The 14,951-nt window shown below is 30.4% G+C and overlaps 2 protein-coding genes across 2 annotated transcripts; both read left to right on the top strand.

Moving 5' to 3' along the window:
* The first annotated feature begins 944 nt into the window (after positions 1-944).
* Positions 945-2,992, top strand: LOC106772875 (oxygen-evolving enhancer protein 3-2, chloroplastic). The gene is made up of 3 exons (XM_014659493.2): positions 945-1,419; positions 1,711-2,006; positions 2,782-2,992. The coding sequence occupies exons 1-3, from the start codon at positions 960-962 to the stop codon at positions 2,878-2,880; spliced, it is 855 nt and encodes a 284-aa protein (XP_014514979.2). The 5' UTR covers positions 945-959; the 3' UTR covers positions 2,881-2,992.
* Positions 2,993-9,843: 6,851 nt separating this feature from the next.
* LOC106773240 (UPF0481 protein At3g47200-like) lies at positions 9,844-11,862 on the top strand. Its single transcript, XM_014659949.2, has 2 exons — positions 9,844-9,967; positions 10,345-11,862. Exon 2 carries the CDS (start codon positions 10,359-10,361, stop codon positions 11,748-11,750), a length of 1,392 nt encoding a protein of 463 aa, XP_014515435.1. The 5' UTR covers positions 9,844-9,967; positions 10,345-10,358; the 3' UTR covers positions 11,751-11,862.
* The last annotated feature ends 3,089 nt before the right edge of the window (positions 11,863-14,951 follow it).

Below are 14,951 nucleotides of genomic sequence, written 5' to 3'. Positions count from 1 at the left end.
GAACCAAAATTAAAACATTTATTTTCCATGAATAAAAATAGATTTAAGTATGGAAGTGAGTTATACTAGCGCATGATTACTCCATCTAAATTTAAATGTAGATAATAGCATATACGACGAGGTCTTTTGGATATATATATATATATATATATATATATATATATATATATACACACATACACTCATATATACAGTTATGAGCCACTGAATAAAATATCTACAATTGATAGTGATGCACAATAACTTATCTACAAAACATTTGTTTTCTTTCTCTCTTGAACATCAGTCAATTTGTTGAACTTTCAAGAAATGAAAGGAAAATGTATATAAAAGGAATAATTCGCAGTATAAAAGGAATGCTGATACATTCTTCAATAGGTTTACTTTCGTTATTACTGGTTATTATTTATATACACTATGATACATTTCTAATTATAAGTTAAATTTTATTATAATTTTAAATTATGACTAACATTTATTAAGTTCATATAATTAATTTTACCCTTTTAATAAATTTTAGCTAATAATAAAACCATGTTAAAAATTAGACTAAAGTTTATTCACAAATCTACATTTTTAAAACGTTTTATATACTGTTTTAAAATTTTATATTATTAAAAATGTTTGTGAGATTCATTAATACTTTTATAACAATTATTGATAATAAAGAAAATGTTAAAAAATGATATTAGAATTGCATTACAAGGAAATTATATATCTGACAGACACAATACTGACATTGAAAAATCGTTAATACTAAGGTTTAACTGTGACCATGATAATCTGTCTGTTAAAAGAATGTTCTCAAGAGAGATTTTTGAAGTTATAAATACAACATCATGAACATTTGTAAGAAATACGAATATATCAATAATCCTTGAATCCACGTGTCAGAGTGGTAAGAGTCCACGTAGGACTAAGAATCCAGCATGTCATGGTGAAGGCAGAAATGATCCACAATGATTGGCCAAAAGCACATCCAAGTTATCCAAGTGGAAAATGTTGAGATAAGGCACTCTCCACAGCCACTCATAATCACAGACACAGCAATCATCATAGACAAACCAAAACTATATTGTCACATTCCACAAAAGCAAGCACAAGGCAAAGAAAGAACTTGGCTAGCTAAGGATCAAGCAAAGATAATGGCTCAAGCAATGGCATCAATGGCAGGTAGCCTTCAAGTCAGTGGCTCCACACGTTTGCATGCCAAAAGGGTGTCTTCAGTCACACGTGCAGGCTTCACAGTTAGAGCACAACATCAACAAGAACAAGTGAATGGTGATGCTCAGAGCAGCCGTAGGACAGTGCTTTCTCTTGTTGCTGCTGGTTTGGCCACTGGCTCCTTTGTTCAAGCTGTTCTTGCTGATGCCAAATCCATCAAAGTTGGACCACCTCCTCCACCTTCTGGTGGATTGCGTAAGTCTCTCTTTCTCTCTCTCACCATCATAGGGTTAGAGGTATGTAGCATAGGAGAGTAAGTTTTGAACATAAAATAGGTCATGCGTGTTGCAGTAAATGATGAGATATGAAAAATTGAAAAGGGTAGAAAAGTTTGAGGTAGATTTTTGTAGAATTCATTCATGATAAAGGGTTGGAGCCAAAGACAAGGAAAACAAAAGAATGGGGCAATTAAAGTGACATGAAGAAAGGTGTTTGATAATATATATATAATTATAACCATGGTGGATGTGTGATGGAATATGGCAGCTGGAACCTTGAACTCAGATGAAGCAAGAGACCTTGGTCTGCCACTGAAAGATAGGTTCTTCCTTCAACCACTGTCTCCAAGCGAGGCTGCACAAAGGGCAAAGGAATCAGCCAAAGAAATTGTTGCTGTTAAGTCTTTAATAGAAAAGAAGGCTTGGCCATATGTTCAGAATGATCTGCGTCTCAGGGCTGAGTATCTGCGGTTTGATCTCAACACTGTCATTGCTGCAAAGTCTAAGGATGAGAAGAAATCACTCAAGGAACTCACAGGCAAGCTCTACGAGAATATCAGCAATGTAAGTTCAAAAACACTACAGATCTTGTTCTAAGTGTTTTCTCATCAGATTTGAAGTTTTTTTCTTGAATATGCTGAGGTCAAATTCTAATCTGATAGCAAAATAGCATGACTGTATCTATGTTTTAAAGGGAGATAAAGGAGATACTTAAGTCTGTAGTTCTTCATCAATTGAGAAAAACTTAGATGCAAGTCTTTGAATTTGGATTTTCTGTTCAGTTTTTGGTATTGTTTCTCCGTTGTGCTTTTAAAATATACTGATGTACACTTATTTTGATGTTTTAAAACTTATTACAAAAATTTTAACATACCAAAATCAATGTATTTTCAAAGCTCAACAGAATAACTACACCAGAAAAACAGCAGAATCTGCAGAATATGAACTCCAATCTTTGTATACTTTTGATGTTCTTCAGCAATAGAGTTTCTGCTATGTTTTTAGTATTGATTATCTGTTGTGCTTTCAAAATACACTGATATTTTAAAACATGTTAAAATATTTTTAATATACCAAAAGCTCAGCAGAATAACAACACCAGAAAAACAGCAGAATCAGAATCTGCAGGATATGAACTCCAAATCTTTGTATACTTTTGATGTTCTTCAGCAATAGAGTTTCTTCTAGATGATTTACACAGTAAATGTTTGCATGAAAACGGTGAAACTATAACTCAAATTGAAAAATAGTATGAAAAACAAATGAATTTTGTGCTTATGAATTTAGGATTGAGGAAGATTCAGAGTGGTAACTTGAGTTTTTGATTTTTGTTTGTCAGCTGGATCATGCAGCAAAAATTAAGAGCAGCCCAGAAGCAGAGAAGTACTATGCTGCTACAGTTTCTACTCTGAATGATGTTCTTGCCAAGCTTGGTTAATGTGATTAGCTTCTTGCTTTTTCTTGTGTAAGCTTTTGTCCATGATTTTCTCAGACAATTTGTTGACTGATATTTTAAGAAAATCAAATGATGAGAGAAAATTTTCTATAAATAAGCATATTTAATATTGAAAATATAAAAACAATATTATAAACACAGTTTCATTTGAAGGAACAGAGGGTGCTGCATAAAGGATTCAACAAAATTGGAGAAAAATGTTGAAAGTAACATGAAAAAAGAACCAATAATAAATTAGATTATACAAGAAGTTGTCATGTTTCAAAATTAACGGTTCTGTGCTTTCATTAAAAGGCAATATAGGATTTATACCATTAGTTTTCAAAATAAAAAATCATTTAATTTAAAATAATATATATATATATATATATATATATATATATATATATATATATATAATTATTCATTTAGCATTCAAGACTAAATACTTTAGGAAAAACTTCTTTTAACAACACGTTTTTAACAACTTTTTGACAACGCATACTTGTAATTTGTCTATTTTAAATATTTTTTAAACATAAATTCAAATAGACCAATAAAATGATGACACATTTCCTGTTATAAAAAAAGTTGTCAAAAAGTATTGTCAAAATATCATCATCCAATACTTTAATACTAGTAAAGTGATAGTCATAAGTCATAAGTATCATGATTTACAATATTAAAATTAAAATAGCGTTGGAGTGAGATAGCCTCTTCATAAAATAATGGATTAGTTTGTTTAATAAATTTAAAAATAAATAAATAGAAAATGACTATTAATATAATGCGAAAAAGTATTATGTAAGAAAATATGATGAATATACCACTTTTGGAATAATTTTACTGATAATCCTACTTTTTCATTAAGTACAGAGCATAATTAATTTAAAAATGATTAAATAATAAAAAAAATTATATTACGCTGAAATATAAGAACATTTGTCAATTTGAAATGTTTTAGAAAGTAAAAATTCGAATTATTATAAGATGAAGTGAGTGTTATTCAATATTTATATCAACATAAAGTGCGATTTCAAACATTTAAAAGAAAAACATGCCCATGATATTTTTTTTAATATTCTAGATTTATTTTAACAAATTTATTCTTAAGAACGTCTAAGAGAAAAAATAAAGAAAAGAAAAAAGTAAATTAATTTTCATAAATTAAAAATTAGTTTATGTTCAATCTAATTTGTGGAAATTTTTCATATATATACGATGATATATCTCTTATTATCTTCCTTTCATGGAATTAATCCGAAGTTAAACTTATATGACTCTAACTTTTAGTATAGGTAGGGAAGAACTGATACTAAAACCTTATCATTCAGAGATTAAAAAATACATAATCTTTCATTGTTTTATGTTGAATTAACTATTTTTCTTTTTCTTTTTAAAAATGAATACCAAGTTATTTTATTTGCAATAGTTGCAACATAATTTTCTATTATTGTATGTTTCAAACCTATAACGATTAATTTCTAAAGTATAATCTTATAACTTAAATGAATTTATAGGTTTTTAATATAAAATAAAATTATATAAAAATATTATTTTACTTCTTACTAAAATAAAATATCATGCATCCTTCTCCACCAAAATTAATTGATATGACAAAGAACGATTTAGTCTCTGAGAAAATTTTAAGTTAAAATTGAGAAATAAATTTCCATGTAATATTTAAGATAAAAGAAACTAATCACAATATTCTTAATATTTGAAATATTAGATAAATTACTCTTTACATTTTTCACTATTAAAGAAGGTGGATTTTTCTTATTCCAATTCAATATTTATATTTTATAAAACGGTAACAATATTGTTATATATATCAAAATTGATGTTAGTACTAGTAGGATTTAGAATAATAGAAAATAAACAAAAGAAAATATATTTTTCGTATAAAATTGTTTCTATGAAAGATTAGTTACCTGGAAATGCTTAGAAAGTAGATTCTATGATTGAAGTTTGTTGGGTTGTTTCATGATGGATAACCACATATAAAAAAAATAACACATCAATAAGAGATACAATATAAAAAAATAACATCATCGTAAATCAAGTGATGGATTAAAAGTAAAATAACATTAATATACAAAGTTATTATCTAGAGATGGTATTTATGTATTACAATTATATTACAAATTAAGTAAACAATTACAGAAAGATAAATACTTTCACATTAAATGTTCAAATCTTTGTTTGTTATTTGTTATGCGAAGTAAATGTAAAAATGTCCTATTGCTTCAAATACGGAATTTGTTTTCATATATAGATTTCATTGTTAGAATTTCACCATCTTTAATCTTGATAGAACCAGGTTTTGGATAGCAAAACGACATTCCAATTAAGTAATCATTTTCATTTCCAGTTTCTTTTCCTATTCCGTATGTTAGATTTGAAGTAAATAAAACCCTCCCATCCTAAGTTATGTAAAAACATAAATAAAAAGGTTTTGCATCATTACGGTTAATTATTTTATAAATGTATAGAATTTATCATCAAAATTTTTTACTAATGAATATTTGAAACACAGTTTGATATAATTTTATCTACAAGATAAAAATTATATAGAAACATCAATAAATATCAAATATTACCTGTCCATATAGAGTAACATTAACAACACCAATGTGCATATAAACAGTGCCATATATAAGATAACCACCTTTTTTCATTGGGATGTTTGCTTTCTTGACATGAAGGGAGTCATTTTCATGATTTCTTGGGATCGTATACTCTGCCTATAGCAAATTGAGAAATTTATGTCACTCACTTACTAATGAAAAAAACAATGAATAATTTAATATTTTTGTAACTTATCATTTGTAAAGTATAGTAAATATTAAGTAAATAATCTACCTGGCAATCATGAATTAGTGCAAAACCATTTAATCTTACACAATAAGTTGAATCAAGTATATAGAACTTGAGAGGCACTAGGTGTTCATTCGAATCGACCCATCTTATTTTGTATCTTAGGAAAAGCTTTCTTGTTGGGCCACCGAAACCATTTCTTAATTTGCATTGTAAGTTATCTTGACAACAAAAGAGTCCTCCTTTATATTTTAGACAACAATTGACCATCAATGCCTATTGTCACATTGTAAAAGTCCTTTGAAAGATTCATAAGTTTACATCTACACTCTGTACAACCTTTTCTATCATGTGTGCCACGTGTATCAATAACCATGATGCTAAACAACCATTTTTCTTTAAACCCATGCTTTATTTTTGTAGGATTACCTACTTCAACTGTAAAAGGATTTGGAAGATTTGAGGGTGTTCCTTGTGATTCTCCTCCTAATCCCCAATAACGAGTATGGCCCAAGGTGAGTTATAACGGACTTACACTTGTGTGTGTGGTAAGAGTGAAACCCATGGCAATGGCTTTGCAAAGCAGTAGAGGCCACCATAAGTGCACAAACCCCTAAAACTTGACATTTCATACTAGTCCTAACAACTAAAAGTTCCTAACAACACACTCGTTGAATGACCCAATATGCTCACTCAGCAAGAAAACCACTGGAACTTACAAACTTAATTTTTTTTTCCAAAAGTTGCCTAGTGAGTATATTCTCGCCCAACGAATATCAAGTCAGTGAACTCTCTGACTTTGGCTTCGTCCAGCAAGAATAAGCTTGCCCTACGAATCTGCATAATTCTGTAGAACAAGATTCTATAGATTTATGCCATTTCAGCCTTGTAAAACTAGTTTAACACTAACCACAAAAACTCAAAACAACCAAACATCATATTATACATAATGCAATGACTCAAATAACCTCAAATGACATCTCAAGTCATGCATCATATCAGTATTCCAACATACAATCATAAAACAATTCAAAACTACTAATTTAACTCAACAGGACAAAATTCATCAGACAACTAAATTTCACAAAATAAATATCATACAAGACTACAATCAACGATTATGATTTGCCTATCACTTAAAATCAAATTAATAAGATCAGATTGCACTCAACTTTCCAAATGACTAAGTTGGTATTCCTGACACTATGATTGATTCGAAAACATGTTTAAACATTTGATTGAATACCAATTTGCTTAATTTGATCAACGACTCAGTCCATCAGTTCAAACCAATTTCAACCAAAGTCCAAACAGAAATTTAGCATACCAAGTGACCAGAATTCAAAAACACATTTAACTAACCAGATCCTAAAATTCATAATTTCATATCACCAACACCAAGTTCATTCAACAGGAAATCACCATAGAATTTCACTTGTTATACCATAATTCTAAACCAAAACAAGCACACATTCAACAAAATTCACCTTAGCAACTCCACATACCAATTTAATAATTTCAAACCAAATCAAACATGAAGCATCGATAACATCAAAAAGTGGTAGTTAGCTTCCCTTACCTTATAGAAGACCAAACCATTATAGAAAGCCTAAAATAGTTCCACACAAGCATAGGAAGTCTCATAAGCTCCTACGATTCATGGAAACACGATCACGACACACCGTTAAGACCACTTATCAACAAAAAATCTTATAAAAGTCTCAAACGTCACATGCATCCACAATAGACTCACATACAAAGGAATACAAAACCAACCAAAAGAGGAACAGAACACCAACTTACTTTATCTGAAAAATTGATCGGTCCAAATTGAGGAGCTCGTCGTCAGGACCAATCCTACAATCTCAGTTTTTCAATCAGAAGAACAAAGAATGAGAATTTCTAGAGAGAAGTCAAAGAATTATAAAAATATAGTTTCTAAAGGAATGATGTGTTTTAAAACTTGTTCATAACGCAACTATTTATACTAAAACTCTTTAATATTAAAATAATTGAGTCTCACTATTTTTAAACTATTATAAAATATTATTTTTTAGGTCTTTACAAAACTCAATAAAAGAGAAAAAAAATTTAAGCTAATTCAAATAAACTTTTCCGATATCTTCCAAGAAAAAAATTTCTCAAATAAAATACAATAAAATTAAGGTTTTTCTAGTATTTTTTGTTTTAGTTTTTTTAAAGTAAAAATTGTGATAAAATAATATTTAAAAAATTATCATAATAAAAAAAATTAACAATATATTGTTTTCAAGATAAGTTATTCTTTTTAACATTAAAAAAAACCTACTATACACGTAACATTTATTTTAAAAAAATACATAATATTATGTTTATATTATTTAGAGTGACATTTATTTTTAAAATATTATCATAGTGTGTGAAAATTTTCTACTTTAACATTTTAAACAAATACAACTAAGAAAATATTACCAAAATTATTAAATAATGTAGTGCATTAGGTATTGTTTCAAACTAAAACAAACATATAAACTGATGATAATAAAAATAATGAGGTAAGCTTTAGTAAATAATATTTGTCGAATTCATGTTCCTCGATCAATTCTAAGTCTTTCTATACTAATTCTCACTTTTCCTTTATTTTATTCAGTTTCCCTTCCACCAAGTGTACACATTTGTTTACTATTTCTTTGACTATTTTTTAACTACCATTAAACATTAATTCATTTAACAAATCTTCTTTCCAAATACTGGAATCTAAATCCTTATTAACAACAAGCTCAAAGTCGTAATTGTTTGTTATTTTCTATTTTTCCAAATACACTAAAAACCAAATCCTTTCCAAATATTACTATCAGAATATTTTTTCTTTAGAAGATGTTTAAGATATATGTTACTATAGGGTAAGAGCTGACTGATCAGGTATGATTATGTGTTGAGTAGAATGGAGCGAAGGGTTGGGGTACAAAAAATGTTTTGCAGCGGCACGACAATAATTGAGTAGAGTTAAAGCTAATTAATACGGTAATTGTTATTGATGAGTGATTAATGTTAGTATTAATGACCATTAAGAGTAATGAACACTTTTTTATAATTGAATTACTTTAGATATTTAAAAAAAAAAAAATTCTAACTTCAGCGTCATATTATCTTCTACAGGTCAATCTCCTCAAATTGATCGGTCATCCAGAACAGAATGAAAGTAAACATTCGTCCAGATAGGAGTGTTGCACATGAGTCCTCCTCATCCTAATCCAGCAGAAACAATATATAGTGAAAGATCATCATATTATTTCTATTTACTCCAAAAAAAAAACTAACCTATAACAAACAAATAAAGTTGAAAGAAAATGGTAATTTCTATATATATTTTGAAATGTGAACTGCGTCTGAAAAGAAGACGATTATGTATCTCTTCTTAATTATAAAAGATATCAATCTTCTTTCTTTAATAACTACACACAATATCATTATACGAAAGCCAAAGTTTGTTGTGATTAATTTAGTAATTGTGTTTGTAATTGAAAATGAAACCCACAATATAAAATCATATATATTCTCCATCATGCAAACATAATGGGTGATATTTAATTACTCATGACCCTCTCTTCTCAAGTCATGAGTGATATAATCATACTTCCATGCCAAAGTAGCAAATATTATATAGATGAATTCATTTGCATTGACTGCATAAAGTAAACCTTACCGGTTGGAAAATATCTCAAGAAGATTTTCCACACAAAAACTTCAATGCATTATTATCATGTGGAACATTTTTCTAACTCTCTAGCACTTCAAGAACTTATGGGATATGAGTTGGGTTTAAACAATGTTCTCTAAATTCAAACGTACATGTGAATTATATATATACATGGGTGAGATGAGTCATTTATCTAGAAGTCATATGTGACAGAGTTATCTTCTGATTGGCAACCGTACTAGTTTAGATCTAAGCTTTACGTCAGCTCTAAAAATATTAATATTTTTCTAGTATTAAAAGTGTCTTCAGAGAGATACGACAAAATGTTGAAAATTCATATGAATATCAAATGAATTCATCACATCAAGTTTGTAACATAAAATAACAAGTGGGAATTTAAGAACACAACATGCGAGACATGAATAGAAAATGTAACACGTATAAATTAGTCTCCAAGAGCTTTGGTAATGAAACAAATCCAGACACATTAATTAGCACAGAAGTTCAGGAAGAAGAGAGTTTGATGCATATCTGATGGTACCATTCTGGAAGAAAGTGATTGTTTTGAACTAAGAGCCTTGCAGATCACAGGTAATCATAAATTTAGCAAGCCATGTTTCACCTTTGTTACGTTAATTAATTCTCAATATGGAAAAAGGATTTTCGCTTTAAGAAACCATTTTGATTTCCTTTGTCACGGTTGATTAAGGTTGTGTCACTTGTTAGTTGAAAGTGGTATAAATTTTGTGAGATTGAGTTAGATTTAAAGTCTACTTTTTATCATAATATCATAACTCAGCTAGAACCTATATCTTAACAATGTTTATTAGATATATTGTTTCACGAATCATCCGTTAATATCTAATCTCATCTTCAAAAATATATATAGTTGAACAAAAAATAAACCTTCCTAAAGATGTTCTTGGGATTGTTTTCATCCATATCAGTAACCAGTGATTTTGTCATAGGTTGACCAGTTTCAATGGATTCTTCTGCTGCTGCTACTGCTACCTACACTGCAGTACCTGAAACAGATCCCCAGATAGAACACATAATTGACATTCCTAAAGAAATTCAGCCTGCACTGCATGAACAGTGTTGTGTTTACAAGGTTCCTCCAAATCTCAGAAAGTTGAATGAAGGGGAAGCCTATGAACCAATTTTGATCTCAATTGGCCCTTTTCACCACAACAAAAAACCAGAACTAGAGCCAATGCATAAACAGAAGCAAAGGTACTTTCTTTCCTTCTGGGAACGTGTGACAAACAAAAGGGCTTTGGCCAGTTACAAAATCTTCCTCAGTGACAACATTGAAACCATAAAACACAGGTATTCAGAGCCAACAAGCCTCAGCAAAGATGAGTTTGTGAACATGATCTTGTTAGACTCAGTCTTCATCATTGAGCTCTTTCTGAGAAAATCAAACATTTCTGAACAGAAAAATGATCACATATTCACCACAGCATGGATCTGCAAGAACATCCAGAGAGACCTGTTACTACTTGAAAACCAGCTTCCTTTTTTTCTCTTGGAAAATCTATACAAAAGTGTTAACAGGCTAAGCGATCTAAGCTTTCTTGAGCTTGCATTCAACTACTTTGAAGATTACTATCCACACACCTCAACACCAGACAAAAGAACCATTGTGAAGAACTTCTCATCTTGCAATCACTTCACTGACTTGGTAAGGCGTTTCTACCTTCCAGAAAAGGTTAATGCCAAGGATTGGATGCCATCCAAATACTTCACTCCTTGCAGCAAAAACGAATGTGTCCTCAAGACTGCAACAATGTTGAACGAAGCAGGAGTTAGCTTTGAGAAAGTGCACCATAAAGGTTTGCTAGACATAAAGTTTCAAAAGATTCAAGTTTTGAGCTGGTTTCTTTGCCTAGGTTGTCTACCATGTTTCACATGTGTAAAAGCCCGTTTCAGAATCCCTCAGTTAAAAGTGCTTCAAACAACAGAATGTGTGCTAAGGAACCTCATTGCCTTGGAGCAGTGTCACTACCCAGAAGAACCTTTCATGTGTAACTATGTTTCTCTGATTGATTCACTGATTCACACCAAAGAGGATGTTGAGTTGTTGGTGGACAAGGAAATCATTGAACACGAACTTGGCTGCCACGATGAATTGGCAACTATGATAAATGGTCTTTGCAAGCATGTGGTGGTGAATTGCAACTATTATGGCAAAGTCACAAGGAAACTCAATGATCACTACAACAGTTATTGGAAGCGTTATATGGGTATGTTAAGGTCGGTGTATTTCCGTGATCCTTGGAGACTGAGTTCAACTGTTGTAGGAGTTGTTATCTTCCTATTTGCCATTGTCAACTTTCTTCGTGTTACTGGTTTGTATCATCCAAAACGGTGATCTGTTTTTGATGTTGTGAACTGTAATGTAATCACTTCTTTTCATGTTGTAACACTGGTCAACAGATTATGAATTCATCTAGTTTTTTTTTTTTTTCATTCCATTGATTAAATTGGACTCTTACCTCATCATTTTTTGAGGAGAAATGTTAAATCAATAGCGTCAAATGTTAATTAAATTTTATAATCTAATGTTAGGTAAAATAAAATTAAATGGGATGTTTTATGAATAGGTAATTTGTTTAGAGTTTTTAGAATGCAAGGGTCATGATATTGTACAATAGTTGCGTCTTGATAGAAAAGTTTAAGGCTTGGAGATAAAAAAACAAAATAGTTTTTATAAATTGCAATATTTTGTTTACATAAAAATACAAGGAAGTGATACATTTATTTATTTCTAACAAAGTTAACTTGAGTATTTTGAGTGAGAAAAAAGCGAGAGTGAGAGTGGTTTATCTCAGAAAGTGAGTGCACTTGCTCAAGTTTACAATGGTGATCAACTATGACAATTAGAGTCTCAAGATGAAAACTATCATTGTCTTTAAGAAAATTGAGAGGTGGTTGATCATGAGAAAATTGTGAATAAGTTTGGTTTTGAGAAAATTGCAAGTGCAAAATCTTCGAAAGAAGTTTGGGACATTTTAGAGAAGACTTAGGGAATGACTGAGTGAAGCAAGTGAGTCTTCAAACACTCAAAGAAGAGATGTTAGAACAGACAATAAAAGAAGAATTTAACATGGTTCAACATAAAAATACTTGAGTATTGTATGCCTACCTCTACAATACATTTGGAAGTATATTTATTTGGTGTATCCTTCAAGCTTTACCGATGGTTGCTTATATAGTTAAATAGAGAACAACATCTCACAATACTAAGTTATGTGGAACTAAATTAAGCTTCACAATACTAATAATTCTCCCACTTGGAGTTTGATTTACATTATCACCTAATGTAATCACCTAATGTAGTTTCCTTCATCATCAATTATTCTTGAAGGCTAGTTAAGGAAAACAAAGCCTCAACTTATTTGTGGTGATAGTCTTGGTCAACATATTAACTGGATTCTTTACACCTAGAATCTTCGACAAAGACAAGTCTCCATCATTTATCAAGTTCATGATAAAATGATACTTCAATTCAATGTGCTTCATCTAGAAGGAAGAATTGGATTTTTAGGAAGATATTTAGCACTTTAACTATCACTGAATAATGGAGGTTCATCTTGTACTTTCCCTAATTATTTTATAAGGTTTTTCAACTATATAATCTCCTTTGCTGCTTCTAAGATAGCAACATACTCAGTTTTAATGGTTAAAAGCGAGACTCTTTCTTGAAGTTTAGACTTTCAACTAATAGTTATATCATCTAATGTTTCTTCTTATTTTACGATGATTACCTTAATAGTATGAGGAGACAAAAATGTTTCAATTGATCTAATATGGAATGAGAGAGATGTTAAAGTTTAGATAAAAATTGTTTCATCTAGTATGAGGAGTATTGGTAAAACCTGAAGAATTGATTTGATGATGCTGCAAGAAGTATTATTTGAAGAGAACATTAGAATTATTTAAAAAGCAACTTGCAGAACTTGAATGTAGTAGGAAAATCTTAAACCTTGTATTTTTAACTGGAATAATCGATTATGGACAAGCTATAATTGATTATCACTTGCATTTTGTACTAGAATAATCAATTATCATGAAGCAATAATCGATTATCACAAGTCATACTTGAATAATTGATTATCACTTCATATAATCGATTATCACTTTTTGAAAACCCTGTAACGGACTTGAATAATTGATTATCACTTACAATAATTGATTATTCGTGGCAGTTGGGACCTGACCTTTGGCATTCAGTTCAATTGGCTATATATTTGGCTTCTGTAAAATTCAGAGGCAACATTTTTCAACTGAGAAGCTTAATAGAACACTGTTTGTCAGAGGAAAGTTCTCAAAAGCTTTGTTCATTGTTCCTTTGCTTGGTCTCGTGAAAGGAGAGGCTCACGTATCGTGTGTCGATAGCCGGAGTAGACTCTCTACGAGTTAGCAAGGTGCTCTGCCTGGTCTCGTGAAAGGAGAAGCTCGCGAATCGTTGGTCGATTGCCAGAGCGATTCTCTTCGAGTTGTCAGAGTGGTCTTCTTCCGGTTCGCTCGTCGAAGGAAGGTTTTTTTATATTTTGTTCACTTATTGTAAATCCGTGAGATTGTTTTTAGTGGAATTGTTAATAACTTTTTACAGTGATTAACGACTGGACGTAGATTCTGTTGAATCGAACTAGTATAAAAATACTTGTGTGATTTTTCTATTCCCTACACTCATTTCATTTTACGCATATTAAGTGCTTGATAAATTTTCTTAAAGAAAATTGATTTGCGAAAAAGGACCAACTTGTTTGTTAAAAGTGACTGAACACGCTTATACGCTCTCTAAGTTTTTAATTCCGCTGCGTTATACTCTTCGAACCATACCCCTCCGATACCTACACATTTTGTATTCCCTTTTCTTTTAAAAATTGTAGTGTTTTAATTTGTATATATAATTTTCTATATTTGTCGTTCATAATCTGAAGGATGATTAAAATATAATAATTATATTTATATCTATTTCTCATGTACTTGTTTAATATAACATTCATTTATTAGTAGGTTTGTACTAATAAAAATTACAATAAATACACTTTTATTTTTCTTAGGTTTAATACCTATTTTGGTCCCTCTTTTCAGGGGGTTTGTTCAAAGTGGTCCTTCCTTTTTTAAAAAGTTCACTAAAGTTCTACTTTTTGCAAAAACTGTGCAATTTAGTCCTTTTTGCTAACGGCGTTAATTCTGCTAAAGGCAAAACTGCCAGCTGGCAAATATTTGATGACTTGTACAAATAAAATTCTTTGTAATCCTCATATTGGTTTAAAAATGTTTATTGTGGTCCTCGTGTTGGTTTAAAAATGTTTATTGTGGTCCCCTTTTACTAAAAAAAATGTATCAGTAAACTAAAGAAATCTAATGTCTCACATGTTCTGCGGAGCCAAAATCATCATGTCATCTTAGAAAGGTAAGCCATTTGTACATTGTTTAATACATGTTAAAGATTTCACGTGTGATCTAGTAATCCATGCGCTAACCTTTTGGGAAACTACAATCACAATAATTTGAAGTTTATCAGTGTAGTTTCACGTGTTATATCAGTAAGTGTGGAGAT

This window comes from Vigna radiata, chromosome 9, assembly GCF_000741045.1.
Source record: "Vigna radiata var. radiata cultivar VC1973A chromosome 9, Vradiata_ver6, whole genome shotgun sequence".
NCBI lineage: Eukaryota > Viridiplantae > Streptophyta > Magnoliopsida > Fabales > Fabaceae > Vigna > Vigna radiata.
This window is presented reverse-complemented; position numbering and strand designations above follow the sequence as displayed.